This window comes from Clavelina lepadiformis, chromosome 1 (assembly GCF_947623445.1).
Source record: "Clavelina lepadiformis chromosome 1, kaClaLepa1.1, whole genome shotgun sequence".
Lineage (NCBI taxonomy): Eukaryota > Metazoa > Chordata > Ascidiacea > Aplousobranchia > Clavelinidae > Clavelina > Clavelina lepadiformis.
The window spans coordinates 5,923,183-5,940,554 of NC_135240.1; the positions used below are offsets into that span (position 1 = coordinate 5,923,183).

Genomic DNA, 17,372 nt, shown 5'->3' on the forward strand with positions numbered 1-17,372 from the left:
ATTAGGAAATTTGTATGTTTGTTTCTATTTATTTTTTAAGCTTGCCTGAAATAAGCTGATGTAATAAAACATTTCCATGTGGGAAATGCAGTCAGTATATATGTGAATGTAGACTGAATAAATTGTTGTCTTCAGCTTCGTGCATTTATTTAAAATGTCTGTTTGTGTAATTTTATTGGTTGTTACTGACTTTCACATTTACTCTATTCCATAAGGGGATTATTTCTGACAAGTTCCACACATCTAAGTAATGCTGTAAACGTAAGGAACAACTACAATGTTGTGAAACAGGCTTTGAAGAAAATAAACTACTAAGTTAGTTGCTTTGTTTAAAAGGTAAAATATATCTTTGTTCATTTTGAAAGCAAACTCTTTAACTACGGTGTTGTTTGAATATTTCAAGGTATCATAGAACTAAGAAAGCTTGGATTGAATTATTGTTAAATGCTGTTACTTATAATTATACTCCACTAATATGATTTATAGAACATTAATCATCTCTATTTTACTTGCGCTACCATACAATAAGTAAATCACAGAGTATGTCATGTTTTTTAGGGTAAGCACTAAGCAAGAAATGGCCGACATGAAGCACTTTTTAAAGTATCCAGTCATACTTGCTCAAACTGTGCAGAAAAATTATGAAGATGTCCAAAAGAAACTGCTATCAGGGGAGCCCCAGCATAAAATTGAAGCACTTCAGCAATTGTGGAGTAATCTGTGTAACCCCGGCGATGCAATAATAGGTGCATGTTCTTGTGATGCAATAATAGCTCTTGTTCAGCATGTCGATGGTCTGTTGAAAGTAAGTGATGTTTTAAACACACTCTCTAATCTGACGCCATCAGCAAAATCCACACAATGGCTGGTCAGACTTGCATTTCAAATTCTGGTCTTTCAGTTTCAAGTTGGAGCCAACCCATGCGACGAATGCAAGCAATTGCATTACATATCACCATACAAACTGCGATTACATCCACACCCTTTGATTTCTATGATTGAGTCGGCATCTCAAACTTGGCCTCAAATTTTGTCCGAAGTTCAGAATATGTTCCTGCAGTGTTGTTTATCGGATGTTGGTTTGAAAGAGAGCAATGTATTTGAGATCATGAAACCCTTGTTCCTTTATATCTTCTGTAATCCATCTCAAGATGATCAATCGTTCCACAGAATAAATTCTTTATTTACTGTCATTGAAAGTTCAAATAAAACTGAAATGGTTGAGAATAGTTGTGAACATATTGTCACTGGATACCAGTTTTTCAAAACCATTTTTCCACATACCACTATGAAGGGACTGAATTTACTAATGTATACCCAATACATTGCAAAAGTTCATCAAAGTGTTCCAAGAGAGAATGCGCAATGCATTCATCAACAATGTGCAAGTATCCTGACAACTTGCCATGATTCCTTAACCCAACCTGTGATTACATCTTTGTGTCATTTACTACACGTTTCATTGCAAGACTTAATCTTTCATTCAAGCTGTCCTTGTGTTGTGAATGTCTGTTTAGCTCACCTGGTGTGTCAAGCTCAACCCCACTGCTTGCAGTCGCTCATACGAAGCACCATGGTACTTACAGAGTCACCTTTTTGGTCAGGTCCTGTTTCTAGGCATGCAGTGCTGAGTCTTTATTCCTTGAAAGTTTCACTGATGCCTTTGCTTTTGGCCAAGGATTGTGTGGGATTTTCTTCGTTGAAATCATCGCTCTACGCTGCCATGCGAAAAATTGACAATGTCATCAACAGTCTAAAAGTCACTGAGGAACTTGGCGATTTGTGCTCTGAGGTTTTCTATAACTTACACAATAAACACAGCAATGTTTGGTTTACAAATATTGTGCAGACACTGTCTGCGTTTAGAGGCACCAACAGCGACAACGTTATGGCTAGGCTGTACGTGATAATGAAAGTAAATTCACAAAGTGCAATACCTTTGATATCTTCATTACTAACCTGTGCAATGGTCATGCAAAGCATTACGCATGGACAAATGGTGTCTGAAAAATCATACAAAGAATGCATGAACGTCTTAGGATATATAGCATGTCAGTATCCAGACATTTCACTAAACATATTGCCAACTATATTATACTGTGCCAAAAATGAACAGGACGTTCAGAAACAAAAACAACTGTTGCTGCTTTTGCCAGAATTGGCGTCGAATCCTGACTGTATTGCTCCAATTCTAGGCACTGTCCAAGCAATGTGTGCAGTCCCACCAATGCAACCCTTGGCAATGAAAATGATGCTTCAACTGTGGCAGCGACAGGAACGCTGCTTTCCATATCTTCAGAAAATGATGCTTCAACTGAAAGCACCGTTCAATGTGTCTTTAAGCAATGAACTGGTGACCATGAGTGCTTTTGCTGTGAAAGAAATGTGTCATACCGAGCCATACAAAAATACAAGTGATTTGGTGAAATTTATATCTACACTGATTAGCAAAAGAATCCACCCTGGTCAGGCCTCACTTCTGGTCGAAGCATTGATTTATCTGATTGAGTCTGAAGTTGTGGACATAAGAACAACTTGGGGGACCTTAAAAGACACGATACTGGCTTACAGCTCTGCTGTTGTTACAAAATCAACTCTGAAGTTCCTTGCTTTGGCAGCTTCCCTCAATGAAGAAATTTCAAGCTGCTTACAATTCAAGCAAGATATTGTTGAATTGATATGGAAATATGTGGAGCATCATAATGCGGAAGTGACCAACTACGCTTTGGTGAGTTTAGCACACTTTAAAGTTGATAACTTTTTCATAAAACATTTACCACTTAAATTACGACCAGAAGAACCCCAGCCTGAAAAAGACGAAAATCCAGAAGTAGTAAGAGCAAAGTTTTTTGCTCAACCAATACCGGGTCACTGCTTCATGCTTCTCGTACAAAATTCTTCGCCTCAGACCCAATATTTCTTGCGTTCACTTCTCAGCCAAGAACTTGCAAACTTTCCTCGAGATGTAAAACACAGAGCAATGCAGTCTTTAAAGAAAACTACTTGTTCCAACGCTATCAGTGAAGTGCCCAAGTTCATGTTGAAGATGTATGAAAGGAATAAATTGCCAAACCTCAAGTCAAGTTTTGCCACTGGTCTGCTAATGACCTATGACTCTCAAAATGATAGCAATTCTGCACCGAAAAGTTTAGTTTCCGCCGGCAGAAATGTTTTTCAGCTTTTACAGGCTTTGTTGTCAGAAGTGACCGTCGATCCAAAGACTTGGCAAAATGTGCTATGGTTAACTCATGCTTGGAAGGCCTTCATGCAGAAATGCTTTAGGACAATGGTGAAAGGTAGACAAGCAGAACTAGAAATGCAATTGCAGCAGAAAAACTGTGACAAAGAGGACATAGAGATTAAACACGCCACAACCGAGCTATGGTGCAGAGACAAAATTACTGAACAACTTAAAACAACTTCCAAAGGCACTCCAAGCATGCAGGGAAATGCCATTTTAGCACTTGCTGCGTTGTTGTGTGCAACCAAGTCCCAAAAAATGAACAAAGAAGAAAGTGCAGATCTTCCCTCTGACAGTTCGGGATACTTAGGTGTCAATCATTGGACTCGAATGGCAGTCGATACAGTGATAAGTGTTGTAGACTCTAATTACAAACCCTCTGGAAGAATTTTTAGCTGGTGTCAGTATCGTGCAGTCTCCAAAACTGGACGTTTAACTACGTCTGATCTTGGGAAAATTTGCGCAATGCATTCCTTGAAATTGGTAACATCTGTTTTAATTTCCACAAACTCTGATGGCATAGGTGCTGTTTTGGATATTCTTGGTAAATCCATATCAAACAAACATTCTCAGTCGACTGCAGCGACAAATTCAACCATTAAGCTCCATTGCAGCATATCATTGGGTGGTGTCATATCACAGTTGTATGTTGAGAAGTTTTATGAGACTTGTGATATGTCCATAGCTCAAAAACTCGACGATTGTATCGTCTCCTTAACTGAAAACATATTCACCGCCAACAAATTGAGCAATGATCAGGATGAGGACACAGATGAAGAGGAAGAAGATGATCTTGGGGCTGTAGTCGCTGTCGGAATACTTCTTCCTGCTGTGTTAGTCTACGGAAATGTGACTTTAAAAGAGAAGGCTCTAAGTATTCTAGGTCGGCTGGAGAATCTCCTTGAAAGTTTAGATGATAAACCTATCATTTATGTGCAAACCGTTTGTGCCACAATTGGCTGGGTTCATGTATCCTGTCGCAACGTCAAAGCTCGTGAAGCAAACTCAAGTGTTGTCATACTCAAAAATATAAGAAACATTTTTGACAACAAAAACAATGTTGTTCTGGCTCAGTGTGTTTCCACATTGTGTTGCGCTCTAAGTCTGGAGGAAGAGAGTGAAAGTTTAAAACTGTTTAATGATTTCTATGCCAAGTGGCTCACACAAACGTCAAACGATCGATTACCAACTCGTCAGAAGTTAACCAGCATCAATGGTCTTGCGGCTTTGGTTGGTTCTGATTTTATTTTTACATTGTGCATGCCGGAAAACATGATTAAGATTAACAACAAAGTGTCGAAGGTAGTTCAAATTTTGCAAGCTTTCATACGCAGCGGCAAAGATGTGGGCATGTCCAGTAACTCCATACAACTTCTCGGACATTTGTACCTTTCTTTGCAAATGAGCCCAACTCGATCTTCAAGTATACCATCATCGTTCACTTACTTGGCAGACACGAGTATTCTTAAGCCCATGTTTAATTTGATTCTTGAGTACTCTAAGAAAAAACATGACAGCTCCTATCAGGATAAACTGTATGCAGTTGTACTGCCACTGTCTGAAGCAGCCTGTAAGGCCAGTGCTGCACTACCACCTGTAAATTGGTCTAGTGCATTTTCTCCAATGTTTGATGACAGCAACTTAGGAGAGAAATTGCAAAACTCTTGCTTTCGATTACTTCTCTCTCAATGTAGGGAAAATTCTACTGCGTCTTCTCTTCTAACAAAATGGATCCAAATCCCATTGTTTCAAAGCTTGCATTCTGTCACGAAAGAGTCAATTTTTAGGTCTTTCAATGTCCTGATCGGAAATCTTTCAAGCAACAGCACAATTCCATTGCTAAATCATGCCGTTACTGTTTTGCTTTCCGGGCCTTCTAGTTTTAGTACTTCCATTTTAATGGGAATACTTTCAGCTCTTAAAATGAATGACATCCCTGAAGACGTGCCTGGTCATTTGTTCGACATCACAAGAAAGATTATACTTCACTACCCATTCTCAATTGAAGAGAAATTAGCTTTGGAGCAGTGGACTATTATTGCTGAGTGTGCTAACGAATGGAAAGAGTGGGAAAAGTTAATTACGAAGGAACATACAGCTTTGGCAAGCAGACTATTATTTATTAAATGTTGGTTGTTAAGGAAAGGCCAAGGACCCATGAAGTGGTGTAATGATTGCATTAATTTAGTTTCATCTACAACAAATAAAGACATGTGGTCTGCCAATTTGCTGATCTTGTACCAATGCTTCGTGGACGTTTCGCATTGCAAAGCGGATCACTTCAGTCTGGCCAAGAGAATACAATGGCTTCAAGAACTTATGGGAGATATCAAAAATTCGGTTTTAGTGACACCTGATGCTTTTCTCACAAGAGTATTTTCAGTGGCTGTGCTAGCCTGGAGTGGAAATACAATTAATTTGCAAGGTGAGGGAATAAATTTCTGTGATCATACTTTAGCTAATGACAATGGAAATTAAATTCATTAACATAGGAGAAAATTTTTAACTGCCTGCAGAGTGAATGGACATTCAAGTCCAGTTGGTTTGAATTTATTTTTGTAACTTTTTTTAGAAGACGGAAAGCTGGAGAACCAGATTGAATCCATGATGTTTTGCAAGGACTTCTTATGGAATCATTCTTTGGCTTTGCTTCCACATGCTCTTAACAAATTTGTGCACAAAACCGGCTGTGATGACCATTTTACTCAATTCGTGATAGAATGGCTTGTTTTTATGCAACAAAATCGACGTGACATAAGTAATGAGGACATCACGCAATGTATACCACATGCTTTACTTCAATTACGTCAAAATAAATTATTCTTAAAGTCATCATTGTGGACCAATGCTGTTGCTGCCTTGCTGTTATAGATTGACGTGTAGTTATTGTTCCACTTTGTTAGTGCTTGAGTTTAAATTTGTATTGTTCTCTTAACATAAGCTATGGATAGAACTTCTATCCAAAGAAGTAATATTCCTAACTTTCCAAAGCATGAATTTGCTGTCATTCTAACACCTGTCAAACTGTTATTGTCCTCTCGCATTTAGAATTGTGCATTGATCAAGTTGGTGCTCATTTCAGAATTACCAGTGCAAGAAGTTCATTAAATAACTTTTTTTAAATACCGGGTCTCTAGGTCTGAGGAATTGATGTTTGCTTGCTTTAGTGTGGGCTAAGGGATATGACAGTAGCTTTCTTGCTAATTTAGTAGCTGTATGTACAGTAAAAGTTACAAGTTTATTATTACAAAAATTAAAAAATGAAACCAGCGTATTATATATCTGCTTAAGAACAAATAGATAGATGTTCCATTGCCACTGTTAAAACTGTCATGCCATATTTACTTTTCTTAATAAAATTAAAACTTGGCTCGTCAAAAGCTTGCATCACAAAGTGTGGATCAACAGAGAGTTTTCGTCTGCGCACATAAGCGATCGCATCTCTAACTGCATTAAGAAATTGTTTGCAACGAATTGTTATATAATATCGAGAGTCTAATTGATCCATCTTCACAACAGCTTCATGTTCTAGGCATTTCTTCCGTATTAGATGTCCACTGGCTACATACCTATGCAATAGCGAGGCAAGGGCTTGATAAATTAAACTCTTCTTCTCTGCTTTGTTGACTTGATACCAATCTCTTTCTTTACCTTCGGATGATTTCTCTTTAAAGCAGAAGTCAATAGAAGCCTGGATTTCTTGCACTTCCATCAATTCATAACCAAAAAATTCGTGCGGTGCAATTAACGAAGTCTGAATCAAATCTTTTAACTTGACTTCCAAATCTTTCTTTAACTCCCTTGACGCAAGATCAACAGCAAACGTTTTTGCTAGCGTACGCTGGTGTTCATCTAACTTTAACGGTTTGTCATAAACCTCTTTGTACAATTTCATTTGATGTTGTAGTCGTTTTTCCCAGACATCATCCAAGCCTCTAGAATCCTTCACAGCCCATGTGCCATTTGACAAATAAATAGAATCATTCCAAAGTCCTCTTTTAACAAAACCATGCACAACAACAAAATCACCCAACACGATGCTTCTTTGAAGGCCGCCTTCAAACGGCTTAAGTAAGTCTTCAGGGGCTGAGTTGAAAATATCGATATTGCCTGCTTTCTCACTGCATGACTGTCCAGGTCTTTGAGCAAGGCTGCTACGGGGAATATCGCAATAACATTGCATGCTTCCAGTTCCATCATCCACAGCGCATAAGACAGTGTCTTCTTTATGCTTAATTGAGGTTACAACTCCCAATACTTCAATGTTTTTCACTAGATGCGAGTTGTACAAAAACAAATTTTTGCTAAATGGGAACGGCTTCAGTTTAAGGATGTCACAAATCAACAACTTGCCTGGATCTGTGCACAAGAAATCCGGTGCATCACGTAGTGCAGAAAACTTTGAATCGGCTTCCATGGAATCCCGTAATTCCTTAACACTAGCTCAACAAAATCAGCAAACAATGGTTTGCAATTACAAGTCGATACTCAGGCAGCAGATCAGCATTGATTGAATTAGACTTGATGTTAACTTAGGCCCATCAGTTCACAACCACAGTTTGAACGCTTAAGTTAGCCTATATTTCAGGCTAGCCGCTTAAATAACAATATATCAATGCTTTTCTACGCTACGTTACACTGTTTGACTATTACATTAATACCATGTCATTATTATAAAGTCAGAATGCATCATTCAAAAAGTAAATTCCCAAACAAGGTGCATTCCCGTTTTAGGATTAGAGCAATTTCACAACGGTTGACAGAAAAATGTTACAAACAAATTTTTCAATATAATAAACTATCCGAAACTATTAAATCGTTTTCTAAATGCGTAATTTTCTTTGTATTGCTCTATAAACTAAATAACACTCAAATGCCAACGAAACATTTCATGATGTAAGGTTAAAATTAAAGGGATATCGGCTGACGGCTTGATGTATGTAAGCACATATAGATAGATCAGTTTAACGAACATGCCAGGCATAGCCTGCCCTATAACATTATGGCGAGGCTATACCGGTTGGTGTGATCGGCCTAGTTTGCTGCCAGTAATGCAGTAATAAATATCCATTTAGCCTACTCGAAATCGAAAACACAAGCTTCCATTAGGCTATTTCTTTTTTACTGGGCTATTACATTTACAGTGGTATGATTAAGTGTACGGGATAATCCTGATGCAAGCACATAGGCCTACACTGTAAAAAATCTTTTCTAATTATAAGTCAGTGAGACAATTGAGACTAACTATAAGCCATACTTTTCGTTGGAAGACTAACTATTAGTCTCAATTGTCTCACTGACTTATAATTAGAAAAGATTTTTTACAGTGTAGGCTACGGTAGCAATTTATCACACAGGTCTATTTTTACTTTTGCACCCCTAGAAGGATCACAGCTAGGTGTACTGGTATACACTGCACTAAACACCTCGGAGCAGGTAACGAGGTTTGCAGCAAGCTTGCCAGGAAAGCAGCTGACAAAACTGGAAATGGATTCAGTAAAATATGCTTGGTATGTTTACTTTTAAATTAGTTAAACTTTTCACATTGGAATAAGTTAAATTAGCCAATTTAAACATTGATGTCATATTTTTTAACTATTAGCAATAACACTATACGCAGGAAACCACGGAAGTTTAATTATTTGAAAATTGCTGAGAAAAACAGATTAAAATCAACACGACTTACTACTACTGATTATCACCCGTTGAAATCAATTACTGTCACGAGTACTAGTGCTTTGAAAGTGAAGCATTCTGATGGGAAGAGCACTTATTCAGAAGCGAAAGGGACAAAGTACATCTAGCTGTGTTTGTATATTTAACTGGTTTTCATTGTAACATTCCTCACAGGAGGAAAAGTTTATGTTTAGAGTTATTTTCCCAATTCAGCGTTAACCTTAAAAGACATCACAAATGGCAGCAACCTGATTTGAAACTTTCAGTATAGAGTTGTACTTAGCAGTAGACTGTATAATTTACTGTCATTAACATAGTCAATTCTTTCTTAAGCTGTTTAAAAAATATTGATCAATTAATATTGGTATCTTACTAAAACATTGTTTTGCCAAATTTCATGTTTCATTTTTTTCAGAAAAAAGAAAGAACCTGAAGTTGCAGACTTCGTTGATCCACTGTCAGCTTTGACACTCACTGATCCATTGTCGTCTTCTCAAGAAAGTCCAGCTAAGACTGTATGTTTTTTTCAACTTAAATTATCAAAAAGCTTGCCTCGGTTTTAATTTTTTGCATGCAATGCAAATGCGATCATGAATTTTTTTAAAGTTTGCTTTGTACTTTTTTTGTAGATCAAGCAGCAGGAAGATGTAGGAGGAGAAGATGAAAATGAAGATGACTTCGAACCATGGACTTCCAGGGAATTTGTGAAGGTCTGATTTTGCTTATCATGCGTAATAATATAATTTTGCATAATAATATGCGTAAGTATATAATTCATTAATTTATACTAATGTGCATGCATTGTTGTATGCAACTTAATGGTAATAGAATTCCAGAAATACTTTCAAGAAAATTAAGAAAAAATAATGTCGTTTTTTTCGGAATCTCATCAGTCTTAGTCTCATCATTCAAATGACATTGGCAAGACACAATAATGATAACACATAGAAGCATAATGCAAAAAATGAACATGATCATGTATATTGTTACTTTTTTTGCAGTTAACGATGGCCTCAGTAAGCGCCAAGAACGGTGAGTACAACAAAATCTAGTCGTCATGGTATTTGATGGTTTGTTAGTATATTGATTGTTTTTTTGCAATCGCAAGTATTTAGGCCTACTGCCGGTATATAAGCCACATATAACTTATGCTCAATTATATGATAGGTTTTTAGTGTTAGATACTGATATATGGATACAGAATTACATATAATTTTATGGTTTTTGCTGGCACTAGTTTTTTTTCTGTAGTGCCCAAGCGTTATCAATCTGGGGCCTCAGTTTCAGACAAACTTAAAGATCGGCTCGGAGAACTGGATGATTTTGAAGAGGTTTAACTGTTTATAACATAAAGAAGCAAAGTATTATGATGTAGTCTTCTTTGACTCTTCTTATAAACATTGGCTTACTGGTATAATATTTAGGGAGGTTTCATGGAAATGCAAAATTTGAATCAACAAGAATTTATGGAGCGGATTACAATGCTAAATGAAACTCTAACTGAAGCATGGAATGAAAATTTGAAAGTTAAAGCTTTAAAAATTGCCATTCAGGTAATAAGTGATCCCCTTAATTGATTTGGGAAGATCACTCTGATGGAGAAATTTTAACTAAGCTCTTTGTTGTAACTATTGTTGGGTGATTGTTATTAGAGCGCAAAACTTTTGGGAAACACTGCAATCATGCAGTTTTATCCGAGCAAATTTGTTCTGGTCACAAACCTACTTGATACATTTGGTGAGTAGCGAACACTATGTAAAAGCAGTTACTGTTCTTTTGATTTACTGTACTTCTTTTTAGCTTGAAGTTTTTATTGGTAATTATTATTCTCCTTAAAAATGAAACATTCGAAACTTATTCTAAGGCAACAGGCGTAGGTGCTGCCACTAACAAATTCCTGGTGGTAGCAGAATTTTCAAGAAAATCTGTGCCTTTCTTGCACTAGGCAATCGTGACATAGCATAAACCTAGCAGCACTGATTAAACAAAATACATTTAAAATAACTAACAAGGATACCGTTGAATCATATGTTTTAGGATCGTTGGTATTGCGTCGGATTTTTTCCATGTGCAAGGGCATGGATAAAGGTAAGCCAGATATTTCAAGGAGAATTTTGATAGTCAGCAATGTAGATAAATTCACTTGGTCTACTTTACCAACGATGTCAACATGTATTTTCACACAGATAATATTGACGCAAATACGGTTCCAGAAAATGCCAGAGAAATCTGCATGAATTGGCTGCTGAAGATTGCCTCGATACGTGAACTTCTTCCAAGGATTTACATCGAAGCAGCGACACTGCACTGTAGCAGTTTTCTCAAAATCGGGTACTTTTACTACATGACTGCAACGAGAATCCTAAACAATTCTGTCCTGCTAAATTTTTCTTTAAAATTTGTATGATATTCTCGATATGTTTCAGGGAGTCAAAAAGTACCCTATTGCGACTCACCAGCATGGCTCGTGGAATCGGAGATCCACTGGTTGCTACATACTTTCGGACATACCTATGTCATGTATGCTAATCATCTGTATTATGCCTTTATTTTTGCTCAATTTTATTTCAATGTTAATCATGCTTTGGGAAGCAAGCAGAGCAATTTCTTTACCAGCCCCTGTTAAAGAGAAAGGATGAAAAATTGCTTGAATGAACGTTTAGCTGAAGTCATTTTTCGCACTAAATTACCATTATTTCTAGGTTGGACAACTCTATCTTCCAAAGTTCCAAGGCCACCTAAAGCCTAACCTTTACGATTTTATAGTGACATACAAACAGGTAGGACTAAGTGTTTACAATTTTTAATTGCTCATGTCATGTCGTTTACATGCTTTCAATTGGCTGTCAGGTGCACACAGCTTCGGTGCAAAATGTCATGGCAACTCAGAAACTTGACATGCCAACTTACTTGAGCCTATACAAACCAGCTCTAGAATGGATGATATCATGCCTGGCACATAAAGCACATGAGGTGAGATATCCTGGCTAGGCTTAAGCTTTCCTCTTATGGCGACTTGAATTTTTCAATAATAACTTTGTCTTAACCAGGCAACTTTGAACGAAGTTACGGAGAGGTGTTATAAAAACATTAGCAGTCTTCTTTTGCTCAACTGCTGCATCACCGCCTTCAATGCTGAGTATGTTGCTACACGTGCTCTTTCGTTTTGCTCTATCTTCAATGGAAGTCAGGATACTTTATTTCCAAAGGTATTTAAGAGATAATGTATGTTGTATGCAATCTAGATTTAATGTGCATTGAAACAGTGTAAACACTAAACATCTTATGAGTTTAGTTTAGTTTCTGTAGTCTCTTATGAGCGCTTTTATTTTAGTATGTTGTTTACCAAACACTTGGGGAGAAAGTGGTAAAGGCAGATCCCCCGGAAGCTGAAAGGCTCCCACTGCTCAATGAAGTCTGGAAAGTGCTTGTGAAAATAAGGAACCCCGAGGTAAAGAGTCTGTCAGCTTTACTCTAAGTATTACTTTCCTGTTATGCGACAATTCTAGCCTTCTAACAATTGAAACTCTAATTCTAATTCTTAAAATTGCCGAGATACCTTACTTTCTATGCCTCACCCATTGATATTTTTGCAGCACTACATGGCTTGTGCGATGATTTGGGTTGAGTATGTGGCCAAGAATTTTGCTGTAAGTAGACAGATTTCGCACTAAAAATGATTAGTTTACCACCTGCAGGAATATTTGTTGATTCGATTGCGTTTGCACAGAAAAAGGAAGTTAACACTGTACTAAATGACATCATCAAGCACTTGACACCAGATAGGGCCTTTAAAAGGTTCTATCCACAGGTTGGTTTTAATCTCAGTTCCTTTTTGGTCAACTGAAGTATTCTATGATAGTGTTATTACACGTATTATTCGTTGTCATGTAAAGGATGGGTTATTATATTTTATTATCAACAGTGTGACTGCATTTAAGCAGAGCGTTCTGTACTAGTCACTATCCAATTTAACTTTCAGCTCAAGTCTGTGGTCGGTACAATTCTCAGCCATACGAACAACTTCAGTGACATATTTGCTATGGTATGTATATTTCTTTGTCTCTAATTGTTTCTTACGTATGCAGTGAGCAGTGAATATCCGGGTTTCTGAATAACTGAATTTTTGCAGGAAAAATTCTTGCCTTTTCTTGACTTGTTTCAAAAGGATGAGCGCAAGGAAGAAGTGTGTCAGATGATCGCCGAGAGTTTTATCAGGTGCCGAGATTACCAATTGTACATTAAAAACCATAGATGTGAATGAAAATGGTGTACCTTATGGTTATTCATACGACACAAATCAGTGCCGTTAATGGCTTTATATGCAATTCCATTTACTACTTTCACTGGGACCATCCAACCTGGTTTTTATTTGTTCTTCCTACTGCCAGCAATCAGGAGCAAGCATTGTCGGACCCGATAGCAATTAATGGCCTCATGTATGTGTGCAAGGCAATGCATGATTCAATCAAGTAGGTTTCTTAAAACAAACCAGTTCAATGTCTTTTGAATATAACACTGAATGTAATAATTACATACACCTGCCATACAACGTTTTGTAAAAGACTAACAGTGCGATTTGTTTCAGTGCACTCAGTATGGAGGGAGAAAAAACCTTAGTTAGCTCCCTTGTTTCTGGAGTTGTTCTGAAGGTATTTTGCATAATAATCGAGTGACTTCTTAGTGTTGCTTCTGCTGCCTAGTGTGTACAAGTGTCTAATGACTGCTTAGTTTCGTGCATTATCAAGAAACTAAACGTAAGATATTGTTAAACAGACTGCTCAATCTACCACCATACGTAATCTTATTCTGTTACAGATATCCTTTGGGAAGGATTTTGAACAGCAACTGAGCTTTTATGTAGAATGCCGCGCTTCATTTCGTGGCCTTGACACTGTACTTGCTTGCCTGGTTCATGCTGTCAATAAGCTTTCGGCCAAAGTAACATCCATTGTCAAAGGAAATCATACCAGGAAAACTGCTGCTTTTGTTAGGGTAATGTTCGTCTTTTTCAGTGAAAAATTGCAATGATTGTTACTTTGAAATGAGAAATACTTCTGTCTTTACCTTATATTAACCAATTTAAAGCAATGGCGAGGTACAAACGGAAGAAACGTAACTAAACTTACCTAAAATATTTCAGGCATGTACAGCATATTCGTTCATCACCATCCCATCATTAATTGACATCCACTCAAGGCTGTTGTTGTACTTGGAGTCTGGTCAGGTGGCTCTCATTAGTCAATGCATCACTCAAGGTAATGCTCTCGGCTAACTTACTGTGTTTATTTTTTAATGAGTTTATAATTTTCTTGCAGCTGACGCAATGTACAAATCTGCTATCAGTATGATATTTGAACTGGCCAGTGTGAAAGACTCAAAATCTGTGTTTTCGCAAAATTTGCTTTGCAACTTTGTCACCAATTTTCTGTCCAGTTTATTAACCGTACCAGTGAGTAATATGTTGTAGACTCATTCCGATTTCGTGAGGTTTAAGCGTTTAATTTTCATTTCAACTTGAATCCCAATTTGACTATTTTATCCGGACAGGATAACACAGAAAAAGGAGTTCTCTACCTGCTTCGTGGATTACTTAACGTTATTTCAGACTCAAGTGCTGTTGTGAATCCGGACACAAAATGCCTGATATTCATCAAAGTGTTGTCTGTACTGACTGCATATGGCCAGGATCAATACATTTATCATGTGGATAAAGGTGGGCCATGTTCAACATTCTAAGCAAGAACTTCAGTCTTCAGTGTGAAGAAAGCATGACTATGTCACCTCTGTTGTCTGATAAAGTTTTCCAACTTGTTAATCAACAATCCAATGCATCAATTTTAATGCTATTCAAATGCAACATAATATAACTCAGTGTTTAAGTTCTCACTTTTTGTTGTTGCAACGCAGTGGATTCCAATGAGAATTTGTACAGCAGTGATCCTAAATTTCTGGCTGAGATCAACAGTATTGGCACCACTGTACTTGATGAAATTTTGGGATACTTAGTGTCACCTGTCGCACCCCCGGTAATGGTTTGCCGATCTTGCCCATGCTTTTTTTCGAGTTTTAAAGTCATCACCATGCATTCAAAGTAACAGGAGTTTAAATACAGCAGTTTGACAACTTTTGTTTTTACATGACTGATTGGTTTTAGGAAATGAAGGCTCAGAGTGCATGTGCTTTCCATTTATTTGAGACTGTGATGGCCCATGCCGATCTCGATGATGAAAGCATGCAACATTTGGCAGCGACATCTTGGGGTATTTCAAATCAAGACGGACAAAACAAAAACGCGGTATGCTTTGATGAATGAATTTAACTTGAACGTATTGAAAATAAGACACTTTTGGTTATTACATATTAATTTCCTTGTTTGAAAATCAACTATGACCTTGTTCAAAGCAACACCCACACCCAAGTACAGTTGAAGCTCTTTCATTACTTCGAGTTATTCAAAACTGGTTAAATAGTTACTTGGACCACTGACGTTGCTTTGTGTTGTGTAAAATCTCATATGAAGCAAAGTTTAGTTAATGACCTACTTCGACTTGACAAGATATAGCAAAAATGAACATTTAGCAATATTTCAAGTTGTTCTGGATGTAATAAGAGTTTAAGTGGATTAATAATGTGAAAATGATTATTGTTAGGAACATGTTTATTTTTCCTACAGGCACGAATGCTGGCAGAATTCAAAAAATCAGGAGGTGTCTATCAGAAAATAGCAAGTGTGATTCAATCTCAGCCCCAGGCGTGAAAAAAAAGTGAATTTTTTTCCATTTGTCATTAGGAAGTCACTCATCAGTTGATTAACTTTTATTTTGAAAGCACATTCATCTGTAGAAGCATTTGTTCACATACCAGCAACAATATAACCAATCACACATCCCAGCTTACTGTTTCCAATAACATCACTTTTTTCTGATTTTAATTAAATTGATTTTTTCTGATTCTTTTTATGTAACGATATAATAGTATGCCATGAATGTGTTTTTTGCTATGCTACATTACATGTTAGTAGAATATTCTGTGCAATACATTCAAATTACTACAAATGTGCATGGAAATTATTGCATGGAAAGATAACAGGTAATATACAGCAGAAGCTTGGAGGTATTCAAGTAACACAGTGGCCAAACAACCTAAACAAATACCAGCTAGGTATCACGGTGGTTAGATAAAATTTCATCCAGCCTTCCGCTTTCAAATAACTCTGCGATCGTCGTTCCACCGCCAATGTATTCATTGTCAACAAAAACGTAAGGAACTGTGTTCACGCTTGTCATTGATGTAAGTTCAGCCTGCAGATAAAAAGTTGTTGAAAAAGCTCATCACAAAGCGAAACTGGAGAGTTAGAATGCACATGACTTTGAAAATCTGCAAACTAGGCCTTACACTAATCTTTGTTAAAGTACCCTTGATCCTTAGTTTTTAACTTTTATATTTTTTATGTTACCTATCGTTCATATCTGTTTTCTGTAAAGCGCCTTTGATTGGTTTTTTAGTTGGGTATCTAGCGCTATAGAAATGCTTAGTATTATTATTTTATTGATGCTTTTGTACAAAAAATTTTCCCCTCGTATAGCCTAATATTTTTAAATATAGGCTAGACTGTGTGAGTAATAAGTTTGTTTAAACTTATAAGTTTAGAAATTATTTAGGCTAGGCGATCTGGTGTAGTGTAACCATGGAGACATCGCATTAGCTGCGTGACTGTGTGATAAATACCGGTAACATTTATAAGTTAAGTGCAAAACACATTAAACAAGACTTCTGCGCATGGAACCGAGTGCTACCCACAGTAAGTCGGTGGTGTAACGACTTACTTGCACGTCCTGGCTGTCATTTCGATGATCAAGTTCTATTACGAATGGCTTTCGCACTCCAGCTTTTTTCAAAACATCTTTAGCAAGGTTGCAATATGGACAGTAAGATTTTGAAAACAGAGCTACCCTGTTTGCTGATATCGCCGATTTTACAAAACCACGCACGGCATTTGCAGTCATTCTGATTGTAGCCGGGTAGTGGATAATAAAAACAATACGGCACCTGCTTTAAAAAACTAACCCCTCTTTCTTCAGCCACATCTCCGCTTACTACTCCCTGCAAGATATATACATATAGAAATCTTATAACACGACTACCAAAAATGACTCGGTAGCGGATTCGTAAGATCTGGGGTGTCCAAACTTGAAACTGTGGCCCACATGATCAAATGCCGTCCACCACATGGTTTTTTGCCCTCAGCTATCAACGGGATTTGGACCAAATATGAATGAAGATGTTAGAAGTTCACGTGAAACAACTATTATTTAAACATGTTATTTTATGATATGATAATCTTTATTCTTGGACTGAGGAAAGTCTTTGCACGACTTAAACCGGTGATGATTCCTCATCGCTAGCGCCGCGGTTACCGAGTTAGCCTTTGTGCAAGTTCCGATTGTCACAC

General features: G+C 37.2%; 4 protein-coding genes across 4 annotated transcripts; 2 read left to right on the top strand and 2 right to left on the bottom strand.

The window, feature by feature from the left end:
* Positions 1-204: 204 nt before the first annotated feature.
* Positions 205-6,515, top strand: LOC143466214 (focadhesin-like). Its single transcript, XM_076964881.1, has 3 exons — positions 205-336; positions 559-5,666; positions 5,814-6,515. The coding sequence occupies exons 2-3, from the start codon at positions 578-580 to the stop codon at positions 6,110-6,112; spliced, it is 5,388 nt and encodes a 1,795-aa protein (XP_076820996.1). The 5' UTR covers positions 205-336; positions 559-577; the 3' UTR covers positions 6,113-6,515.
* LOC143466451 (CST complex subunit STN1-like) lies at positions 6,461-7,918 on the bottom strand. Its single transcript, XM_076964969.1, has one exon. It carries the CDS (start codon positions 7,656-7,658, stop codon positions 6,528-6,530), a length of 1,131 nt encoding a protein of 376 aa, XP_076821084.1. The 5' UTR covers positions 7,659-7,918; the 3' UTR covers positions 6,461-6,527.
* Positions 7,919-8,642: 724 nt separating this feature from the next.
* On the top strand, positions 8,643-15,975 carry LOC143447477 (VPS35 endosomal protein-sorting factor-like). The gene is made up of 28 exons (XM_076947604.1): positions 8,643-8,751; positions 8,862-9,035; positions 9,333-9,432; positions 9,547-9,627; positions 9,919-9,949; positions 10,169-10,248; positions 10,342-10,470; positions 10,570-10,654; positions 10,955-11,005; positions 11,104-11,248; positions 11,344-11,437; positions 11,620-11,697; positions 11,768-11,890; positions 11,968-12,126; positions 12,252-12,368; positions 12,514-12,567; positions 12,648-12,728; positions 12,900-12,962; positions 13,050-13,135; positions 13,309-13,389; positions 13,506-13,569; positions 13,736-13,912; positions 14,061-14,175; positions 14,236-14,369; positions 14,468-14,633; positions 14,828-14,946; positions 15,075-15,215; positions 15,594-15,975. The coding sequence occupies exons 1-28, from the start codon at positions 8,729-8,731 to the stop codon at positions 15,675-15,677; spliced, it is 2,835 nt and encodes a 944-aa protein (XP_076803719.1). The 5' UTR covers positions 8,643-8,728; the 3' UTR covers positions 15,678-15,975.
* Positions 15,722-17,020, bottom strand: LOC143447489 (uncharacterized). The gene is made up of 2 exons (XM_076947625.1): positions 16,747-17,020; positions 15,722-16,221 (listed from the first exon to the last, which is right to left on the bottom strand). Exons 1-2 carry the CDS (start codon positions 16,924-16,926, stop codon positions 16,078-16,080), a joined length of 324 nt encoding a protein of 107 aa, XP_076803740.1. The 5' UTR covers positions 16,927-17,020; the 3' UTR covers positions 15,722-16,077.
* Positions 17,021-17,372: the final 352 nt, after the last annotated feature.